This window comes from Manis pentadactyla, chromosome 1 (assembly GCF_030020395.1).
Source record: "Manis pentadactyla isolate mManPen7 chromosome 1, mManPen7.hap1, whole genome shotgun sequence".
Taxonomy (NCBI): Eukaryota; Metazoa; Chordata; class Mammalia; order Pholidota; family Manidae; genus Manis; species Manis pentadactyla.
In genome coordinates, this window is record NC_080019.1 from 1610528 (window position 1) to 1635129 (window position 24602).

At 38.3% G+C, this 24602-nt stretch overlaps 1 protein-coding gene across 7 annotated transcripts in view; it reads right to left on the minus strand.

Annotated features, from left to right (window-relative positions):
* The window catches only part of NEK1 (NIMA related kinase 1), a 174613-nt gene that overhangs the window by 40021 nt on the left and 109990 nt on the right, over positions 1-24602 (minus strand). For all 7 annotated transcript variants that reach the window (XM_057501650.1, XM_057501795.1, XM_057501737.1 and 4 more), the window contains 5 exons: positions 22212-22343; positions 20384-20449; positions 20080-20302; positions 17767-17919; positions 4905-5081 (listed from right to left, as the gene is read on the minus strand). In XM_057501650.1, coding sequence (XP_057357633.1) covers positions 4905-5081; positions 17767-17919; positions 20080-20302; positions 20384-20449; positions 22212-22343 — 751 coding nt within the window. The remainder of the gene's footprint in view (positions 1-4904; positions 5082-17766; positions 17920-20079; positions 20303-20383; positions 20450-22211; positions 22344-24602) is intronic.

Genomic DNA, 24602 nt, shown 5'->3' on the forward strand with positions numbered 1-24602 from the left:
ATGGAACAGACTAGAGAATCCAGACATTAACCCAGACATATATGGTCAATTAATATTTGATAAAGGAGCCATGGACATACAATGGCGAAATGACAGTCTCTTCAACAGGTGGTGCTGGCAAAACTGGACAGCTACATGTAGGAGAATGAAACTGGACCATTGTCTAACCCCATATACAAAAGTAAACTCAAAATGGATCAAAGACCTGAATGTAAGCCATGAAACCATTAAACTCCTGGAAGAAAACATAGGCGAAAACCTCTTAGACATAAACATGAGTGACCTCTTCTTGAACATATCTCCCCGGGCAAGGAAAACAACAGCAAAAATGAGTAAGTGGGACTATATTAAGCTGAAAAGCTTCTGTACAGCAAAATACACCATCAATAGAACAAGAAGGATCCCTACAGTATGGGAGAATATATTTGAAAATGACACATCCGATAAAGGCTTGACGTCCAGAATATATAAGGAGCTCTCACGCCTCAACAAACAAAAAACAAATAACCCAATTAAAAAATGGGCAGAGGAACTGAACAGACAGTTCTCCAAAAAAGAAATACAGATGGCCAACAGACACATGAAAAGATGCTCCACATCGCTAATTATCAGAGAAATGCAAATTAAAACTACAATGAGGTATCACCTCACACCAGTAAGGATGGCTGCCATCCAAAAGACAAACAACAACAAATGTTGGCGAGGCTGTGGAGAAAGGGGAACCCTCCTACACTGCTGGTGGGAATGTAAGTTAGTTCAACCATTGTGGAAAGCAGTATGGAGGTACATCAAAATGCTCAAAACAGACTTACCATTTGACCCAGGAATTGCACTCCTAGGAATTTACCCTAAGAATGCAGCAATCAAGTTTGAGAAAGACAGATGCACCCCTATGTTTATTGCAGCACTATTTACAATAGCCAAGAATTGGAAGCAACCTAAATGTCCATCAATAGATGAATGGATAAAGAAGATGTGGTACATATACACAATGGAATACTACTCAGCTATAAGAAAAGGGCAAATCCAATCATTTGCAGCAACATGGATGGAGCTGGAGGGTATTATGCTCAGTGAAACAAGCCAAGCGGAGAAAGAGAAATACCAAATGATTTCACTTATCTGTGGAATATAAGAACAAAGGAAAAACTGAAGGAACAAAACAGCACCAGAATCACAGAACTCAAGAATGGACTAACAGGTACCAAAGGGAAAGGGACTGGGGAGGATGGGTGGGTAGGGAGGGATAAGGGGGGGAGAAGTAGGGGGGTATTAAGATTAACATGCATGGGGGGGTAGGAGAAAAGGGAGGGCTGTACAACACAGAGAAGGCAAGTAGTGATTCTACAACATTTTGCTATGCTGATGGACACTGACTGTAAAGGGGTTTATAGGGGAGACCTGGTATAGGGGAGAGCCTAGTAAACATAATATTCGTCATGTAAGTGTAGATTAGTGATAGCAAAAAAAAAAAAAAAAAAAAAAAAAGGGCAGTTCCTGTGTGGTAACCTCCAACGAGTTCTACACAAGGGTATAAAGGGCATATAAAAGTGTAGGCAAAGGGTCTGTTTGTGTTTATACAGAGGATCAAAGCCTAATTGGGCTACCCCGAAAATGAACTAAGATATGATATGAAAAAGAACTTCCAACATCTGCACCCTCTGGAAGACTCATGCCAGAAGATGATCATCAAAAAACCCCAACAAAGATCCACGCACTGCTACAGCTGTAGATGCACTCATCCCACCAGTTCCTGGACCTGCCATGGGAATGAGGAAGGAGATATCTAAGCTGGCCTGTGCATACAGTAAAACAACAAATTTGACTGGATCTATACTGTTGGAACTCAACCAAGAATTTGGAGAAGTGCAAATTGTAGCGCTCCAAAGTCTTACAACTACAAACTATTTATTGTTAAAAGAACATATGGCATGTGAACAGTCCCCAGGAATGGGTTGTTTTAATTTGTCTGATTTCTCTCAGACTGTTCAAGTTCATTTGGACAATATCCACCATATCATAGATAAGTTTTCACAAATGCCTAAGGTGCCTAACTGGTTTTCTTGGTTTCACTGCAGATGGCTGGTAATTACAGATATGCTTTGGTTATGTAACTATACTCCTATTATGTTAATGTGTGTGTGCAATTTAAGTAGTAGCTTAAAACCTATACATGCTGAAGTTACTCTACAAGAAGATATATCAAAGAAATAATCAATCTTCCCATGTTTTCTTCCGCCTGCTACTTCTATAGCTTTTCTTCTTCCTTCCTAATTACAACCCTTAAATAGAATTCGTGCCTCATATCAAATTTACCGAGTATCATAATTCTTCCAAGTGGTAAAGATACCTCAAGACAAATGCTGGGCATAGAAGCCACAGGGCATAAATATGCAAAGAAGTAAAAAGCTAACTTTTTCAAACAATAAGGCTTCTCTCTCACTTACCAACTTCACATTTCCCTGTATGGCCCCGGAAGATGACTGGTTAGCCAGAGACGGGTAAGATTCCTCAAGGGAGGAACAACCTAAGACAGGCACAGTCGCAGGGGGGCCATCAGGTGAGAAATTGGGGATCAACAGAGGTGAGGCTTAGAACCTCACCCCCCCGTTCTGAGAGAAATCTTCTGCATACGTGGATGTTTTATTGCCCTGGTCTAGCTTGGATTAACACATAGTCTACAGGCACACACCTGATCATCTACATGTGCTCTCTTACAACACTAAACTATGTTTTCTACCTTTATCTTGTATCTACTTACCACTTCAGCATTTTATTAAAAATAATAATAATAAAGAGAGAAATGTGGTATCCACATATAAATCAAGTATAAAAACCAAATCAGTATTCATATTTGAACTGACTGTTTATAGTTCATAATGTATGAGCAAAACCAAAAGTTTCTGTGATGACTGCCCTTGTACTGTTCACTATGTAACTTATTCATTATGTAAGAATTTGTTCTACATGTAAAAACTTGTTTGTTATGCCTCAGAAGATTGGAGACTGACAAAAATTAGGCTTGGGGTGGAATAATGATTGTGCATTGAGCATTGACTCCCCTATACAGAATTTTATTGTTGTTAACAACCATTTGATCAATAAATATGAGAGATGCCCTCACAAAAAAAAAAAAAAAAAGGACAGACTTCCAATGGTAAAATAAATTAGTAACCGGGATGTAATGTATAGCATAAGGAATATAGTCAAGATATTGTAACAGCCTGGTAGGGTGATAGCTGGAACCTAGAATTATGTATATAAATGTTCTCCCACTGTGTTGTACACTTGAAACTCATGTAATGTAATACTGTGTGTCAACTACCCTTCAATAAAAAATAATTATTTAAAAAAAAAAAAAAAAGAAAAAAAAAAAAAAGGAAGAAAGAAAGAAAGAGTGGCTTTTGTAAAATGTAGTTAATGTCGATATCATTTATTCAAGTCACACAAAATTCTTAAGGAAACTAACTGTACTTGCAGAAGCAGCACCAGTTTGGACTGAGAGGGAAAGAAAGTCAGTCCAGGGGACAGAGCCCGCAGGACCCCGGCTCCTGGGCACAGGCTGTGGCTGCCGGTACCCCTCCCGGCCAGCTTTCAGAATGCGTATGGACCAGGGACTGCATGGTGCTGACGCTGTCCTTTCTTAGAAAAGGAGTCTCTATTCCTGCTTCACCAGTGTGTGTTAGATATATAGAAGGCAAATAACTTATCTTTTTTACTTACAAGTCTTCAATCGAGAGTAACTACTCGAACAACTGGGACCAAGGGAACTCGTCTCTACACAGGCCTGGCTGTGAGGGCAGCACCTTTAGAATCGGAGCCAGTGTCCTAACAAGATGAGGCTTTGAGAAGGGGTGGGTGCATGCCGCATGTAGGGGGAACATAAATAATTTTTGGTCAAAGGCAGGGTATGGCAGATTAATGATGGCTGCAAGTTCTTTAACAGTCTTCAAGAGGTGGGCTCTGTATGCCTGCCTTTGAGTCTAAGCTGGCCTGTGACTGCTTGGACCAGTAAGTCTGTTAGCTCTGCCAGTTCTGTGGCTGGCTTCTAAGAGCACAAGCAGCTCTGACCTAGGTGTCTGGGCGCCTCGGCCTCTATGCATGGAGTCAGACTCTCCTGCTTGAAGGAGGGCCCAGGATGGCCTAGAGGCCACGTGAGGACAGAGAGGGGCCCAGCCGGGCGTGGCCTTCACACCGTCTCCCCAGATGGTAGGGAGGCTCCTGGGCGTGTAGAGCTGCCTGACCGCCGCTGAATACCACGGGCGGTCCCACAGACTGAAGCATGGGGGTCTGAAAAATCATGTCAGCCAAGCCCAGAATCAGTATCTGACACAAAAAACCACAAGACATAATAAAATCACTATTGTCTTCACACTATGTTTTAGGGTGATTTGTTACACAACAATAAAAGAGCCAGACTAGTAACTAAATGTATAAAAATCATCAACCTAATTTGAGATGAATCACCCAAACATATACAGGTGACACTTCAACAATGCTGGGGTTAGGGGTGCTGAACCCACACACAGTTAAACATCCACATGTAACTTCTAACTCCTCCATAATTTAATTACTAATAGCTGACTGTTGACTGGAAGCCTTACCAATAAGAAAATAAAAACTCTATTAACACATATTTTGTATATATATTATATACTAATTCTTATAATAAAGATAAAAAAAGAAAATGTTATTAAGAAAATCATAAGAGAAAATACATTTACAGTTTTGCACAGGATTGAAAAAAGCCTACCTATAAGTGGTCCTGTGCAGTTCAAATCTGTATCATTCAAGAGTCAATTGTATACATATGTTGATGACTTGCTTATAAACTCACTTTTTTAAAGAAGAAATTAAAATATTATTAAATCAAATACAGCTCATTTTGACTCATTAGAACATACCATCCAAATTTCCCTCTGTTTTCAGTGACATATGTGGAGGTGTCTCACTCGGCTTTGGACTGTCCGTCTCAATGGAAGAACCAACAGCGGCTGATGGATTCATTTCAAGTGAAATACATGTTATTCTTTCTTCCCCAGTAACTGAGGGTTTGTACTTCTCTCCTTCAAGAGAAATCTCTGAAACAATAAAAAAGAACAGTTACGCTACGTTCTCAAAATGACTTCTGTAATAGCATTTAGAACAAAGTTCAAAAGTTGCATGTTCTTACAACAGGTAATTATGGGTTAAGCTCTGCTGTATGTTAGAAATTAATAAATGATTAAGATAAATGATAGCCAAGGCTTGTTCTAATTATACACAGTGATTTCTAGGGTGATTAACATATCATTTACTTTTCCCTTTTGTGAAACTAATATGTACGTGTCAGAATGGTAATTTTAAAATTACTAATTGTTTTTGTTTCTAGTAATTGTTAGTTACTTTTAGTTGTTCAGAAACTCTCCATACTTAAAATTGATGCCAGGAGAAAATGGATTTACCTCAGAACAACTTACTGTAGTTACCTAGAGGATCCCCAGGTCACTTTCATTCATTTTTTGAAGATCTAGCTCACTGTCAGAAGGTGTCCCCAGCACTAGTTCTGAATTAACCAATTTAGTTAATTTCTTAAAACAATTTAGTTAAAACAGTACTGGTGTTTCGGAAATTGGGCATGAAAAATATCTTCTATGATATGGACCCCCAGGGCCCCCATGAGGAATTGTTCATCACAGGAATGAGAAATCTGGTGCTGCATACAGCTCCCCCATCTTTCTCTGGGTCTCTAGTGACTATTCTTGCCCCCGACATAGGGCACCCCATAAGTGAGGCTACTTGTACTTAGCAGATCTCGGGGAGGTTAAAACAATAAGGGCACGGAAGGGCTACGACTGAAAGGAGAGGTGCAAAAGGCCCCGCGAAGGTCTCGAGGACACAGATGTGGGTTGATTTGATAAAGGCCGGGGTAGTGAAAGAAAAACTGGATGGGCAGCCCAACAGAATATTGTTAGAACTGTGGCACCACTTAAAGCCAGAGCAGCAGTTCCAGCTGCTGAGGTCCAGGACACAGAAGCCGGAGGCAAGGCCCCATGTCCGGCCTGTGTCCTGCAAGACTTCCTGGGGGACAGTACTCAGGCTCCGCCTGGGCCCGCACCCCCACCGGAGGATGATTGGGCATCGCGGTTTGACTAAGGGGAGGGTCATGGCCCCCACCTTGGGGGATGTGGTGGGAACCAGAGGCCACATGTAGAATATTTATTAGTCCCCTGTGCACATACCGCATGTCCTGGTGCTGGTGGACACAGAAGCTGAACACTCCATGATTCGTTGCAACCTGCGGGGTTTTCCAGGGACCCTCCCCCATCTACTATTTGCAGGGTGGGGCTGAGTGGAACAAGCCTGAATCCCCTTGGGAACAGGGCGTCTAATACTGGGTGTGATGTTACACTCATGTCGGATTACCTTACAGATAAATGTGGTATTTTTGCAAGAGGTTTTGGGTCTTGTAGGCTACTGGAGAGTGTTTATTCCGCACTTGGCACAAGTTCTGAAGCTCTTATGCCATTTGGTACGAAAGGGCATCAGAGGGGCTGGCATGAAATGTGTGCATTTACCTCCGCTGCTGCAAAATGGACAGTCAAGGCCATGAAGGCCTTGAGAGAGACAGACCCATCAGGGCCCTGAGAGCTGGATGTCCATGTGACTGAAGACGGCTGTGGCTGGGGCCTCAGCAGCGCCTTGTAGACCATTTGCCTTTTGCACTGGCCCAGGTGCATTGGCTAGCAGCACGGCCTGCCTCGGGCAGAACACAATGTAGGCCGTAGCCTGTCTGGGGCCTGCCTTTGACCTTTGAAAAGGTCAGGAGAGCCCCATCAGAAGTGCACACTGTGTGACTGAGTCCCAGAGCAACCTGGAGACTACATGGCCTTGGGCATTTTGACACATGGGACAGATTGCTGTGAAAAGATGCTCAACATCATTAATCATTAGGAAAATGCAAAAAACAATGAGATATCACTCATAGGTATCTAGTATAGCTAGTATCAAAAAGACAAGAAAAAAACAAGTATTTGAAAGGATGTGGAGACAAGGATTCCTAATGCACAAATTTTTGAGAATGTAAACTGGTGCAGCCACTCTGGAGAACAGTATGTAGGTTCCTTAAAAAACTAAAAATAGAAACACTTTATGATTCATTAATTCCACTTCTGGGTATTTACCCAAAGAAAATGAAAACAACAACTGGAAAAGATCTAGGTACCCCTATGTTTATTGTAGTATTACTTATAGTAGCCAAGATATGGAAGCAACATAAGTGTCCATCAATAGATGAATGGATAAAGATGTGTACATATATATATTCTATTCTATACCATAGAATAGAATATTATTCAGCCAAAAAAGAAGGAACTCTTGCCATTTGTGACAATATGATTAGACCTACAGGGTATTATGCTAAGCAAAGTAAGTCAGACAGACAAAAACAAATACCACATGATTCATTTATATGTGGAATATAAAAAACAAAACAAATAACAACAAAACAATAAAACCAGAAACAGATACATAAATACAGAGAATAAACTGTTGTTTGCCAGAGGGTAGAGAGGTAGAAGTACAGGAGAAATAGGTGAAGGGGATTAAGAGGTACAATTTTCCAGTTACAAAATAAGTAAGTCACATGGATAAAAAGTACAGCATACAGAATATAATCAATAATATTGCAATAACTTTGGTGACAGATGGTAACTATAGTTATTGTGGTGAACATTTTGTAATGTATATAAATGTTGAATCACTATGCTGTACACCTCAAGCTAATACAATATTATGTCAACTATACTTCAACAAAAAATTTAGAAATAAACAAATAAAAATAGAAAAATGAAGTGCTTGATTAATCCAATGGAAAAAGGAATGAAAGGAATAAAAGAATAAACAAAGAGCAGATGGGACAAAGAGAAAACAAACAGAATGATTGTACATAGACTAAATATCAAACAATAACAATAATGACATTATACATAAATAAATTAAATAGATTAAAAGACAAAGACTGTCAGGCTGGATTTGAGATGAGATACATTTAAATAAAAGTAGAGAAACTGAAATAAAAAGATCCAGAAAAAGATACACCAAGCAAACATTAACCAAAAGAATGCTTGCTAGTGTAGTTACATGAAATAAAGCAGACATTAAAGGAAGTAATATTATGATAAGAATAGACATATCAAAATAATATGGGGTCAATGTTACAGGAAAATGTATAAAAGCATCAATGCAACAATCTAAGCAGCAGTCTAAACAATCAATGTAAAAATCTGAATTTGTATGCAGTAAATAACTTAGCTTCAAAATACAAATGGCAAAAACTGACAGATTCACAAGTATGTTTGGTGATTTTTAACTCTCTTCCCTCAGATCTTGTAACAAGCAGACAAAAATAATCAGGAAAATATAGAAGCTTTGAACATCATTTGAACGTGACACAGCATATACACATATACTACTATACCCATGAATTGTTAAATACACATTCTTTTCAGGTGCATATGAAATATTTACCAAAATAGACCATAAGTTGGGCAATAAAGTTTCAAAACTTTGAAAGGATAGAAATCATGCATAGTGTGATTTTCTACATCACAATACAATGAATCTAGGAAGCAGTATCAGAAAGACAACTAGAAAAAAACTCTAAACATAGGGGTACATATACCTTTTCAAATCAGGATTTTGTTTTCTTCAGGTAAATTCCTAGAAGTGGAATTATTGGGTCAAATGGTATTTCTATTTTTAGTTTTGAGGAACTTCCATACTGCTTTCCACAGCGGTTGTATCAAATTATATTCCTAACAACAGTGTAGGATGGTTCCCTTTTCTCCACATCCTCACCAACATTTGTTATTTTTTGTCTTTTGGATAGTGACCATTCTAAAAGGAGTGGGGTGATAGTGCATTGTGGTTTTGATTTGCATTTCCCTGACGATTAGTGATGTGGAGCATCTTTACAAGTGCTTGTTGGCCATCTGTATTTCTTCTTTGGAGAAATGTCTATTCAGGTCCTCCACCCATTTTTGAATTGGGTTCTTTGTTTTTTTGGTGTTGAAGCATATGAACCCTTTATATATTTTGGATGTTAACCCCTTATTGGATAAATTGTTGATGAATATATTCTCTCACACTGTAAGTTGCCCTTTTGTTCTGCTGATGGTGTCTATTGCTGTACAGAAGCCTTTAAGTTTGATGTAGTCCCACTTTCTCATTTATTTTGTTTCCCTTGCCTGAGATGCATCCAGAAAAAAAAATGCTCATGTTTATGTTCAAGAGATTTTTGCCTACATGTTCTCCAAGAGTTTTATGGCTTTGTGTCTTACACTGAGGTCTGTGATCCATTCTGAGTCTACATTATGATGGAGTTAGGCAGTAACCCAGTTTCATTTTCTTGCATGTAGCTGTCCAGTTTTCCCAACACCAGTTATTGAAGAGGTTGTCTTTCCCCCACTGTATATTCATGGCTCCTTTATCATATATTAATTGATCATACATGCATGGGTTTGTATCTGGGCTTTCTGTTCTGTTTCATTGATCTATGGGTCTTTTCTTGTGCCAGAAGCATACTGTTTTGATTACTGTAGGCTTTGTAATAGAGCTTGATGTCAGGGAGTGTAATGCCCCCAGCTCTGTTTGTCCTTCTCAGGATTGACTTGGCTATTTGGGGTCTTTTGTGGTTATATGAATTTGAGGATTACTTGTTCTAGATCATTGAAGAATGCTGTTTGTATTTTGATAGGGATTGCACTGAATCTGTAAATTGCTTTGGGCAGGATGGCCATTTTGACAATATCAATTCTTCTTATTCATGAACATGGGATAGATTTCCATCATTGGTGTCTTCTTTCTCTCATGAGTGTCTTACAGTTTTCAGAATACAGGTCTTTCCCCTCCTTGTTTAGGTTTATTCCTAGGTATTTCATTCTTTTTGATGCAATTATGAATGGAATTGTTTTCCTGATTTCTATTTCTACTAGTTTGTTGTTAGTATATAGGCACACAACAGATTTTTGTGTATGAATTTCATATCCTGCAACTTTGCTGAATCCAATTACTAGTTCTAATAGTTTTTTGGTGGAGTCTTTAGTGTTTTCTATATATACTATCATGTCATCTGCAAATAGTGCCAGTATTACTTCTTCCTTAACAATTTGGATGCCTTTTATCTTTTTGTGTTGTCTGATTGCCATGGTGAGGACCTGCAGTATTATGTTGAATAAAAGTGGTGAGAGTAGACATTGTTGTTTTGTTCCTAATCTTAGAGGGAAAGGTTTCAGCTTTTCACCATTAGTATGATGGTAGCTATGGGTCTGCTGTATATGGCCTTCATTATGTTGAAGTACATACACTCTATACCCATTTTGTTGAGAGTTTTTATCATGAATGGATGTTGAATTTTGTCAAATGGGTTTTCAGCATCTATTGAGATGATCATGTGGTTTTTATTCTTCTTTTTGTCAATGTGGTATATGTTATTGATTGATTTACAAATATTATACCATCCTTGCATCCCTGGAATAAATCCCACTTGGTCATGATGGGTGATCCTTTTAACATTATTGTTGAATTTGGTTTGCGATTATTTGTTGAGGAATTCTGCATCTATGTTCATCAGGGATATTGGTCTATAATTTCCTTTTTTTGTAGTGTCTTTCTTGGTTTTGGTATTAGAATGATATTGGCCTCATATAATGAGTTTGGAAGTATTCCTCCTCTTCTCCCTTTTAGAATACATTGAGAAGGATGGATACTAACTCTTCCTCAAATGTTTGGCAGAATTCAGCTGTGAAGTCGTCTGGTCCTGCACTTTTATTTATTGGTAGTTTTTGATTGCCAATTCAATTTCATTGCTGGTAACTGGTTTGTTCAGATTTTCTGTTTCTTCCTGGGTCAATCTGGAGGGTTATATTTTTCTAGGAATTTGTCCATTTCTTCCAGTTTGTCCTATTTATTGGCATATTTTTTTCATAGAATTCACTGATGATTCTTTGTATTTCTATGGTATCCCTTGTAGCTACTCCTGTTTTGTTTCTGATTGTGTCCTCTCTCTTTTCTTCTTGATATATCTGACTGGGGGTCTATTTTGTTTATTTTCTCAAAGAACCAGCTCTTGCTTTTATTGATTTTTTTACTGTTTATTCTTCTCTATTTTATTTATTTCTGCTCTAATCTTTATTATGTCCCTCCTTCTACTAACTTTGGGTTTTGACTGTTCTTTTTCTAGTTTCCTTAACTGTATGTTATTTGGGATAGTTCTTGTTTCTAGAGATAGGCCTGTATTGCTGTATACTTCCCACTTAGAACAGTTTTTGTGGCTTCCCACAAATTTTGGACTGTTGTATTTTTTTCATTTGTTTCCATGTATTGCTTGATTTCTGTTTTTATTTGTTCATTGATCCATTTATTACTTAGAAACATGTTGGTTAGCCTTCTCGAGTTTGTAGGTTTTATTGTTTTCTTTGTGTAATTTATTTCTAGTTTCATACCACTGTGGTCTGAGAAGTTCCTGAGGATAATTTCATTCTTTTTTAATTTATCGAGGCTCTTTTTGTGGCCTCGGATGTGATCTGTTCTGGACAATGTACACTTCAGAAAAATGTTCCACGTATCCTGCTGCTTTGGGGTGCAATGTTCTGTAGATATCTGTTAAGTCCATCTGATCTAATGTGTTGTTCAGTGCCTCTGCTTTCCGATATTTTTCCTGTCTGGCTGATCTTATTATTGATGTAAGTGATGTGTTGAAGTCTCCTAAAATGAATGTGTTCCAATCTATTTTCCCCTTTAATTCTGTTAGTATCTGTTTTACATATTTAGGTGCTCCTACGTTGGGTGCAAAGATATTCGTAATGGTTATATCCTAGTTGGACTGAGCCCTTTATCATTACGTAATGTCCCTGGTGTCTTGTTACTTGTTTTGAAGTCTATTTTGTCTGATATAAGTACTGCTATGCCTGCTTTTTTCTCCCTATTATTCGCATGAAATATCTTCTTCCATCCCTTCACTTTCCATCTGTGTATGTCTTTAGGCCTGAAATGAGTCTTTTGTAGGCAGCATACAGACAGGTCTTGCTTCTTTACCCATTCTGCCACTCTGTGTCTTTTGATTGGTGCATTCAGTCTATTTACATTTAAGGTAATTATTCATAGGTATGTACTTATTGCTATTTTATTGTGTTTTGGCTGTTTTTATAGGTCCTCTCTCTCTTTTGATGGTTTTCTTTAGGTTGTGATTGGATTTCTCTTTTTAAAATTTTGGGTGTCTATTATGGGCTTTGGGTTTTTGGTTACCATAAGGTTTATGTATAGCTTCTTAACTATATAACAGTCTATATTAAATTGATGATCTATTTCAAACACAATCTAGAACTGCTACTTTTTTCTTCTTCCTTCTCCATACTTTATGTATTAGATGTCATAATCTGTATTTTTTTTGTAACCCTCAACTGATTTTGTGTATAGTTGGTTTTACTATTTTTGTTTTAATTTTGCAGTTGCTTGGTAAATTGGTCTACTACCCTCACTCCTGGGTTTATACAAGGCCATAATTTTTAAATACTTCATGAAAATAAGATGAAGCTGTAAGCTATTAAATTAGAAAGCTATTTTGATCCACTCTATCCTGCCAAAAGTCTAGGAAGTTTAATTTCACATAAAAATAAGTCACACAATAGGATTACTGATGAATTTTGTACAAAGTTATAAGAAAAAATAGAGTAAGAAATGGAATAATGTCCCCATGGACCAGGGCTTCCCGACCTCGATGCTAGGTTTCTTGGTCTCTACCCACTATAAACCTGTAGGACCTTTCCCCTTTCCCAGGTGACAACCAAAAATGTCTCCAGACAATGCCAAGTGCCCTCAGTGGGCTAAATCACCTTTGGTTGAGACCTACTACCATAGATAATGAAAACCTACAAGACTAAAATGATAACCTTCTATTTAAAAATTAACTAGAAAAATTAAGAATTGATAGAAGACATAAGAGAAGAAAATAAATTATAATGAGAAAATATTTAGGAATGAGGCAGTTGATAGTACTCAGTAAAGAACAGAAAAAAGAAAAAAGATATTAAAATTAGGATTCTAGAATACAGATAATGTCATACAAGCACAACACACAATATCTTAAGAAATATGGAATTTGAATAGGAGAAAATAGTTTTACTAAAACAAAACAAAAACAGAGAAGCAACAGAAAGGATTTAGGAGAAAGTGACAGACACTGGAAAAAGGTAAAAGAACCCAAATATACATAGTAGAAGACTCTGAAGTAGTCTTAAGAACAGAAAAGAAAACTCCTAAATTGATGGTGGGACAGAGAAGACTGGGGACCATATGTTAATAGGACAAATCATGATGAGGAAAAGTAAAAACTTAGTGTACAAAATCAAAGAATCATATATAAATTATAAATGCGGATAGGATGACTCAATATTGTCAAGATGTCAGTTCTTCCCAATTTGATCTACGGATTCAATGAAATCCCAATCAAAGTACCAGCAAGTTATTTTGTGGCTATCAACCAATTCTAAAAGTTTATGTGGAGAAGCAAAAGACCCAGAAAAGCCAAAACAATATTGAAGGAGAGGAACAAAGTCTGAGAAACACACTACCCAATTTTAATACTTACTAAAATCACAGCAACCAAAACAGGGTGGTTTTGGGAGAAAAAAATAGACAAACAGATCAATAGAACTGAACAGAGCTCAGAAATAGTCCCACACAAGTATGCCACACTGATCTTTAATAAAGGAGCAAAAGGCCATTCACTGGAGGAAGGACAGCCTTTTCAACAAATGGTGCTGGACAGATGGACATTTAAGGCAAAAACCAAAAATGTACATAGAGACAGACACTACACTCTACACAAAAATAACTCAAAATCAACCACAGACCTAAATTAAAATGCAAAACTATGAAACTCCTAGAAGGTAAATTCAGATGATCTTGGGTTTGGCAAAGACCTTTCAGATACAACACCAAAGGAACAATTCATGAAAGAGAGAACTTATAAGCTGGACTTCATTAAAACTGAAAACTTTTCCTCTGGGAAAGACACTGTCAAGAGAATGAGAAGACAAACCATAGACTGGGAGAAAACACCTGCAAAAGGCAAAGACACAAAGCACTGTCAACTGAAATGTTTTTTAAAAACTCTTAAAACTCGACAGTAAGAAAACAAACAACCCAATTAAAAAGTGGGCTTAAGATTTGAATAGACACCTCATCAGCGAAGATATACAGCCAGCGAATAAATGTATGAAAAGATGCTTCACATCATATGCCTTGAGGGAACTGCAGATTGAAACACGATACCACTGCGCACCTGCTACAACGGCTGCAAGCCAGACCCCGACACCGAATGCTGCTGGGACGTGGAGCCACAGGAGCTCCCATTCACTTCGGATGGAAGGAAATTGGTGCAGCCACTTTGGAAGAAAATTTCGCAGCTTCTTACAAAACTAAACAGACTCTTTATGTATGTTCAAGAAATCATGCTCCTTTGTATTTTCTCGAATGAACTGATATCTTATATGTATCCAAAAGCCTGTACACAGATGTTTATAGCAATTTTATCCATAATTGACCAAACTTGAAAGCAATCAAGATGTACTTCAGTAGAGGAATAACCTATATAAACAAATTGAGTCAACATATAAACAAAGCACGGTGCATCCACACAATGAAATATTATTAAAAAGTGCTAATATTAGTGCTATATTAGCACTAAAAAATGAGCTATCAAGTAAACAAATGACATGGAGAGAACAAGTGCATTTTACTAAGTGAAAGAAGCTAGTATGAAACATATATATACTGTCATTCTAGAAAACTATGACATTCTAGAAAATGCAGAACTAAGGAGACAGGGCAGAGATGAATGGCTGGGAGTTTGGGGGTCGGAAGGAGCAAACAGAGCACAGGGATTTTTTAGAGCTGTAAGCTGCTCTTTATAATATAATGGTAGATACATATCACTATATATTTGTCAAAATCTACTGAATGTACAACAGCAAGAGTGAACTGTACTGTAAACTATGGATCTGGGTGATGATATTGTGTCGATATTGGTTCATCTACTGTAACAAATGCTCTTTGGGGGGAGGTGCTGCTGGTTGGAAAGGATGTGCATGGGGAATGGGGTGTATATAGAAACTCTTCCTACTTTCTTCTCAGTTTTGTTATGAACCCAAATTACTCTACAATAAAAGTCTGTTAAAACAAACATACCACCTACTAGAAAAATAAATACAGCACCAAAGTATATTTTAAGAAATCTATTGGACTGTAAAGGGAAAGAAAGATATCCCTTGAGTATTCAAGCAAAAGACCAAGTCATAAGGGAAAGAAAATAAGATTGTTGCCAGATTTTCTGCCATCTAAACTTTATGCCAGAATACAACAGAGGGTATATATTACCAACACTCAAGGAAAGATAGTATAAGCCAAGAATTTATATTGTGCCAAGCTGACCTGAATTAAGTCCTAAGACAAACTATTATGAACATGCAATGTCTGGTTGTCCAGTTCACATGAGCCCTTCTGAGGAATGTTTACAAGAAGAGCTTAAGAGTATCACACTGATGAAAGAGACACTGACTAGGGTTGGAAGACTGAAGAACACTGCAGGTTCCATGAGAGTGCTTCACATTCACTCTATACAACAATCCTTGGTAACAGCTCCAGGCCACACAAGGAGAAACTGAATGTCAGAGTCAGGGGAGCCTGCCTATGTCCACTGGGCACGTGACGGGCCCCAAACCGGAACGAAGCCCATTCTCTTCCCATAATACGAAGCTGCTTTCACACAAGTATTAAATGAACCTTTGTGCTTCGCATACTCTGCAATCGCGCACTGCCTGGCATTCTCTGCTCGCCCTTACTTCCCCAGTGCCCTCTTTTTCTCACCTGTGGTCTGGCTCAAAATCACTAGTTCTCTCTGTGGCTCTCCCTGACCCTAAATGGCCTTATCATGAATGAAACTGTTCAGCATTGGTAACAAGAAGCCTCTTAATCTGTGGTTCCACAGACCTGCACACATCACTCCCAAAACAGATTTCCCACACATGGTTTCCCTGATGGTGACAAGTATGACTTCTTTGTCTTAAAATCCTAGCACAGAGAGTACTCTTCTAAGTAAATGCAGTTAGGGAACAGATAAAGGGGGCAGATGACAAATGACAAATGATAAAGTCAAAAGGCAACTATGGAAACATTGCTGTAACTTTTATTCTTGCTCTTTTCATGCCGTATCATTTACTTGTTTTCATTTGTGTCTGTCCTCTGAGAGCAAGGATGACCTTTCCACTCTTTTCAGCTTTAACACCTCACACATAATAGTAGGCACAGCTAATAAGCATTCCATAAATAGTTGGTAAATTGAATTTTAAAAAGTAAAACAAATCATAAAATAAATTACTTTTCAATACCAATTCTATGCAGATGGATTATTTGAATATGGAGAAGGAAGCCCTTCTTTTACACTAAGCATAATTGTACACAAATTACTTATCTTTAAGCAATAAAAATTTTACATGAATCAGAAATCTGATGTTTGTTTTAAAAGTAATAGTTCTAGCAGGGATGGACATATACAGGACTTTCAGACTATAAAATAATCTGAAATTTTTGTCATTACTTTAAAAAATGTCTTAGTCTGGAGGCATTTTTTTTCCTGAATAAAGCCTGGGACACTTTGAGAATATGTTCAGACTAAGATGCAAGAATATGAAGTTATCGATATTTTTGTTTTGATTAGTGTTTGCCATACAAATGCAGTTTCTAGACACAAGAGTGTGAACAAATTAATTACAAATATACACATGTTGTGTACTTGCCCTTTTTTCAAACAAGTAATTACATTTACTTTATTCAGATTTTGTTTTTCCCTTTATTATTAAAGAAAATGCTAGGATGCTTAATGACTAGGAGATTCACCCTTAATAAGGGAACAGCAGCCTACTTTTTACACTTTAGTAATGGTAAAGATTCATTTCACTGGCTAATTATCAGCACCTGGTTAATTCCTTTATACACAATGTGAATAACCTCCGCTCCCAGGTTATTTTTCTGTTTCAGATACGAGTTTCACTCTAAGCTTTAAGGAGAGATAGAGAAAAAGAGAAAGAAAAAGAGACAGAGGCAGAGGCAGAGAGGACACAGAAGTGACATATATATGCCTTAATGCCTAGACACAAATTCCAAAAAAAGAAAAACTATATTCAACTTCCCCTCATTTGAGCAAGCTGTTCAATCTGAAACCACCTGTCTTAAACACAGACCCTCCTCTTAATGCATAAGGGTAAGTACCAGGACCCACAGCACTCGGACGTCATAATGCTTCCTTCCTGCCTCCAAACATCTCATCCCCCTGTCCCGGGATGACATCCATCATACCTCCGACACACCCCTTTAGGTCAGCCAAATCCAGACCCACATTAACATATACACCACTTACTCAGTGCATTCTTTGTATAGCTTTCTTCACAGAAAATGTCTTTCTGACTGTTCTTTTCTGGCTCCCCCATACACACTTTCCTTTTCCCTTTATTTTTAGATCCCATCCAGGTTATACCAGATCAAAAGAAGACTACTATTCAAAACAATTTCTCAAAAAATACAACCATTCTCCCTCCAACTAAAAACTATTATAACAAAAAGATAACCTATCATCAATGATTCACTTAAAAAAAACTCACACCTTAAAAAATACAATTGACTTTTAATAATATAACTTCTAGCATAGAGAAACAGCTAGTTTCTGCTCACCATTTCTAGTGGATGTATTTTCCAATAGTTCCGTCTGAAGTTGTAGTTCAGCTTCTCCAAGTACCTTCAGAATTGAATCTGTAGGACTTTTTCCCCAGACTTTTCTTGGAGATCCACCAGGATCTAACTTAATAACCTCACCCACTGTATGTTCTACAGAAAAAAGAATAAAAGAACAAAAAAAATTTCAGTAACAGAATATGAAAATGATATGGGACTATAAGGCAGACTGAAGGTCTTCTACCCAATCAGGAGCTTCACAAAGAAAAAGGTTTATATCATAAAGGCTGCTGCTGCTTTAAAAATATTTTCCGGGATTGAGTGATGAATGATAGAAAGAACAGAAGTAACTAATACTACCAACTAAAAAGATTTATAATTACCTTTTAAATATTTATGAATTAACTCTAGATTTAGGGAATATAAAAATAGAAAAAAATCAAAATGATGTTTCTATAAAATTTTATTTGAGAAAAAACCCTATTTAAGCAATAATTGGGAGAGGTACAAAAACATATAAAATATATTAATATTTTGTTTCTACAAATTTAATTGAAGGGAATAGAAAACAAATCCAGCCTCATCACTGGGTGGCATACGTGCTGGACAGGTCACAGCGACACCGGCAGGCTTTGAAAAATGGCTGATAACTGGAACCACAGAGGCAGATGGGCACTTGTAACCTGCCTAACTGGGGCCGATGCAAGAAAGAATTCGATACGATCACATCACTGATCAAGTATAACTGCCTCTCTACTCCCTTTCCACTAGACCCTAAGTTTTCAATATGCTCCGTAGGATTGAAATAACACCCAGAGTCTCATAAGGGAATATTCAAAGGGCCAGAATACAACCCAAAGTCACTTGGCATCAGAAGGACCCAGAAAGTCTTTGCTTTGACGGGAGAAGACTGGCGGCTCTCTCTGTTGTTTAAGCCAACAACCGACACAAGAAAGAGGTTGGAATTCTCCAATAGACTTTAAAAGTTATTATAACAATGCCCTAGGAAATGATCGTGAGCACTGTTGACAGTAGTGGAAAAATAAGAAGTCTAAGAAAAGAAAAAGGAAACAAAGAAAATTGTAAGAAATTCAAACTTCAGTGTAAATAAAATTTTACTAGAAACGGAGCCATGCAAAAACATTTGTGTACTGTCTTATTGCGGCTTTTACACTATGACGCAGAGGTTACGACAATCTTCCTGGCTCGCAAAGCCGGAAATACGTACCCTCGGTCCTCGCAGCAAAGCATCTGCTGGCCTGTCGGGCTCCCCGCGCACTCAGTCGTTCACGCGGTTGGACGGAGCCTGCGCATCGGACCCTTTAGGATCTGGCCCTGCTTACTTTTTCCACCACTTCCTGATCACCTTCTTTGTCTTGAATTCTGACCTTCAGCCATCCATGCTGAATTAAACCCATCTCCCTGAGCTTCACAGACTCCCTCACCTCTGGGGCCTGGCCATTCTCTGCCTAAAATCACTCTACCGGGCTTCCGGTTCCGCTGACTGCCCATCCCGCAGCACACGGCATTTCCACTGGCTCTCCCAAGACTGACTGATGCCCTGATACACATTCTGAGTAGCCTGTGATTACTTCTATCATATCACTGATCAAGTATAACTGCCTCTCTACTTGCCTCCCTTTCCACTAGACCCTAAGCTCCTTAAGGGGAGGGACCTGTGTCTAAACCATTATTGTTTTCTCACTGCTCAGGAGTTTGTGGTATATACTGAGACTCAATAAATAACTGCTGAATAAGAAAATAAATGCTATGGTGTCTTTGGGCTTATCTCTAATGCAAGAAAGAATTCTAGGAAAATAGTCCATCAAAAAATGTCTTAAAACTGTATTAGTTAGCTGTTAGTCAGACTGCCTTTTAGAACATAAGCTCCACAAGAGCACAACGTTTTGCTAGCTCACTGTTGATCTCTGGCGCCTGGAACAATGCAATAAAATAATAGGTGCTCAGTAAATACTGCTGAATAAATGAATCAGTGAGATCTCAAAAGCCAAATGCCTAAGGGAACTTTCTCAGATTTTGTCAAAGTTCACTACTCTGGTTCTCATCAAGAATTACTCCTGGTTAAGAGATTAATCAGATGGTAGAAAGGTTAAAGTAATATAATTTAAATATGCTTCATTAGTTTCCTCTCTCACACTACATACTTTTGTAATAAATCCATCCTTGATATTCTTAAGGTTGGATAGTTCTCCCAGCCTCTCTCAATCCCTCTAAGAGGCCTCCCTTTCAGAGGGTCCAGGTACAAGTGCCCATTTGTGCTAGACCCGAGGCCAGGAACACTTCCATACGTACTTTCAGTTGCAGAGAAGGACGTATCCAATGTCAAACCACCCAGAGGAATCACCAGCTGACCTCCTGCTTCCCATTTCTTCCGATCAGATGAAACCGATTTTTCTTGCTCACATTCTTTGGCAGCTTCATGAACAATTATCTCACACACACCAGAGTGCTTTTCTTTTTCATCTTCTTGAGCTTTAAGATTTTGATTTAATCTACGCAGTATTTCTCGCTTACTCTGAAAGAGTTATAGTGTTATATTTTAATATGTATATGATTAAGTAAAATGATTGACAGAAAATTTGAAAATTGTACCTACTGAAATAGCATTGTTAGTCTTCTGCATTTCTTCTGAGGTTTCCTGGGTATCAGTTAAGCCGCTGTCCTTTAAACAAAGACAGTTACAGAGTAAGATATGATGTTATCTTAAAAGTCTACCTTAAAAGTTTGATAATTTTGTTACTTTCTGCTTTTCATTAAGTTGTTCCTTGTGCTTTTTTTTACTCCTGTAAAATGTTAACACAGCTTCCTTCATTATCAGCAAGGAGAAATAGTTAAATGTAATTAAGCAGTAGACTTAATGTATAGTAGAAGGACCAATTCTCAATTATTTGTCACACTTTTGAATTACTTATCACATATTTAATTATATTTTCTTTCTCTTTGGCACCTGATTTTGTTAATTTTAAGTCAATGGTAGAAATAAAAAGAAAATTAATTCATAGACTCTCTTAATTAGAGGAAATTTTGATGGGTGAAGTTAATTCAAGATAGGCTGTGTTATTCTGAGGCTGTCCTTACGTTTCATGTAAATATTATGAAGCCATACTACTAAACATAATTGAGAACTGGCTTTTCCCCCTAGGCAAAGAGAGTAACAATAATGAGTTCTGATCCTCTGTTCAATGATCATATACATTCTATCTGTGGATTAGTATAAGCATAATGATCTAGACCACCTAGGATTTCTAAACATGTGAAAAGAAGGAATTAGAAGTTAAGAAAGCTACAAAACAAACATATCTGGAGGACTCAGAGGGAGGGAGAGCGATTTTCAAAATCGTGAGCAAGCAGTATTTACCAAGAAATCCATTTAGTTACATGGATTACAAAGATTGTACAATATTTGAGAACACACAGAAGAGCACAGCGGTCAGTCTTAAAGTAATACATGTAAAGGAGATGAAGAGCGTTTTACCCAGTGGAGCGGTCGGGAGTTAGCAGCTGCTACAACGAGAGAGACGGACAGCTACTGGGGCTGGGAGGCTGGGTGCCAGGGAGGGACCCACAGAGCGGCGCCTAAAGTTGGGGTGAACAATGCAGCACGTGCAAAGTCATCGCCAGAGAGGAGGAGGCCGACCCCACTGAGGAGCGTCACGCTCTCACGCAGGATCCTTGAGCGCAACCAAGGGACTTGTATTCTCCCACTCAGTTTTAGTAAGATAAACACAAGGTTGTAAATAACTGGTGTATCAACAATGTCAGTGTTGCCTGCAAACACCGGATTAAGTTAAAAACTTTAACTAGGAAACAGGAGTTCACTTGCCTCAGCCCCAGAAGAGTTTTCACGTTTTACATGGATACCTGACACACTCCCAAGTTTACACTCTTACTTGCGTGGGCTTCTCTGTTTCACCATCCACACAGGATGACAGAGATTCAGAAGTAGAAGGTAAAAGAAATAATTGAAAAATTAAGTGTAATTATACTGAGTCCTCTAACATTTGCTATGCCTAAGATTTAAAATAAAGGTAAACATGTCTTGGACTCTGTTCCTAGAATTAATTAAGTACCAAAGAGACATTATTATTCTTTTTTAAAGTGAACCTTTGTTAATTGTGAGAGCTGAGGTATAAAAATGCTCATGGCATTATTTTCAGTACACTTCTATATATGTATTATTTGTTCAATATTCTTCTAAAGAAAAAATATAGAGAATCGTTTCATACACGTTTACCCACCAGGTGGTGCTAGACAGCTACCTATGAATAGGTGAGGCTCCAATATTCAGGGTAAACATACACAAAAAATCTTAAGAAGCAATTTTTTTCCCTAGAAATATCTAATGGTACATTAGGAATCATTGTAATTTCAGTAAATTTAATCCTTTTAATAATTTCTTGAGTTCTAAATTTCAGGGAACTTACCATACCCACTTCTTTCAAAGCTGAAGTGACAGAGATGACAGATCCCCTCTGTCGCCTTGACGGAGAGCCGCCCGCTCCCTGCTGTCCCAAAGGCGCGAGTGTGAAGGGACCCTTCGCTCCTTCAGCCACCAGCTGTAATGAAGAATCTCACCACATTGGGAAATTTGTATTTGCAAGAAGAGATAAGATGATACATGAACCACCGCTGATCTGCTCTACCCACAGGCAGCTTTTTCACTCCTCAATTTCATTGTGCAGGGCGATGGTCTAGGCTCTGGGCAAAGACTGGTGACTGCAGAGAGACACCTCCGGTCTCACATGCAAACGCCATCCCATGTGAGCTGCACTAAGTAACTCCCTTCCACTGCACTAACAACATTTCATGAAATTATCTTAAAAAACAGACTGTTTTCTAAAAGATTAAATATGGTCTTCTTACTTTAATTTTAATCCATTATAACATTTGGTGGAAAAGAAAAATGTTTTATTTATTAACTTACACTTCAAAAAGAAATGCTTCTGTAACTTCTGTAAGTTTGGAACAATCTTCTTAAAGTCTGAACATCAATCACCAAATGTAAGAGCCTCATTATAGAAATGCTAACATAAATGAGGACAGAAGTGAAAGGTACCAGTATTAAGAGTTGTGTCACTAAAAATACCATGTCATACTGATGTATGTGTTCATTTTTATCTTGCCATTTAGATAATTAACAGTGTAAAATGACTCTGAACATCTAACAAATACAAGGAAACAACGTTTACAGGTTAGCTCAGGAACATGGCAGCAAGTTTGCTCCCTACTCCTGCCTCTTCTCAAACCAGTCTGCAAGAATTTCTGGTGAGTAGGTATTTCAAACACAGTATTTACTGAGCATTTTCTAAACAGAAGGTAGTAATACAATTCATATATTTTAGTCTTCTGGACTTCCACTTTATACCAGTATCTATGTCGTTCAAAAGAAGAGAAAAATAGCTAACACAGTACTCAGGCAGAAGAACAAAGTCCAAGGAATGAACTACCCCCTTCGAGACTCACCATAGAGGTACAGGGTAGAACTGGGGAAAGAACACACACAGATCAAGGGAACTGAATAGAGCTCAGAAAGAGACCCATACAGATACACTAAACTGACCTTTAATAAAGGAGCAAAAGCCATTCACTGGAGAAGGATGGTGTTTTCAACAGTGGTGCTCAAAAAATGGACATTCATAGGCAAAACCCAAAAGTGTACATAGAGACAGATCCTACACTCTTCACAAAAATAACTCAAAATCGATCACAGACCTAAACTAAAATGTAAAACTATGAAACTCCTAGAAGGTAAATTCAGATGACCTTGAGTTTGGCAAAGACCTTTGAGGTACAACACCAAAGGAACAATCCATGAAAGAGAGAACTTATAAGCTGGATTTCATTAAACTGAAAACTTTTGCTCTGTGAAAGCCACTGTCAAGAGAATGAGAAGACAAGCCAAGACTTGGAGAAAACATGTGCAAAGACAAAGACATAAAGCACTGTCAACTGAAATGTTTAAAAAAAACTCTTAAAACTCGACAGTAAGAAAATAAACAACCCAATTAAAAAGTGGGCTGAAGATCTGAAGAGACACCTCATCAGCGAAGATATACAGCCAGCGAATAAATGTATGAAAAGATGCGCCACATCATATGCCTTGAGGGAACTGCAGATTGAAACACGATACCACTGCGCACCTGCTACAACGGCTGCAAGCCAGACCCCGACACCGAATGCTGCCGGGACGTGGAGCCACAGGAGCTCCCATTCACTTCGGATGGAAGGAAATTGGTGCAGCCACTTTGGAAGAAAATTTGGCAGCTTCTTACAAAACTAAATTCTTCCCACAAGGTAGGGCAATTTCTCTCCTTGGTATTTACTTAAAGGAGCTGAAAACCTATGTCCGCACAAAAACCTGCACACAGATGTTAGAGGAGTTTGTGCATGACTGCCAAGCTTTGAAGCAATCAAGACGTCCTTTGGGAGGTAAAAGGACAAAAAATCTGGTACAAATATGGAATATTATCAGTGCTAAAAATAAATGGACTGTCAAGCCAAGCAAAGACATGGAAGAAGCATAAACGTACGTCACTGAGTATTAGCGGCCAGTCTGGTTGCCAGGGGCTGGCGGAGGAGTGGGGTTGTGGGACGATGAGCAGGCAGAGTCCAGAGGGTCCCTAGGGCAGTGGGAAGACCGTATGCTGCTGTGATGAAGGCTGTGAGTCACTCCACACTTGTGCACACCCACAGAATTTACACGACCAAGAGTGAAACCTCAGGTGGACTATGACAGGGGTGATGACATCAGTGCGGGCCCATCTCCTGTAGCAGGTGTCCCACCTGGTGGGGATGCTGATAATGGGGTGGCCATA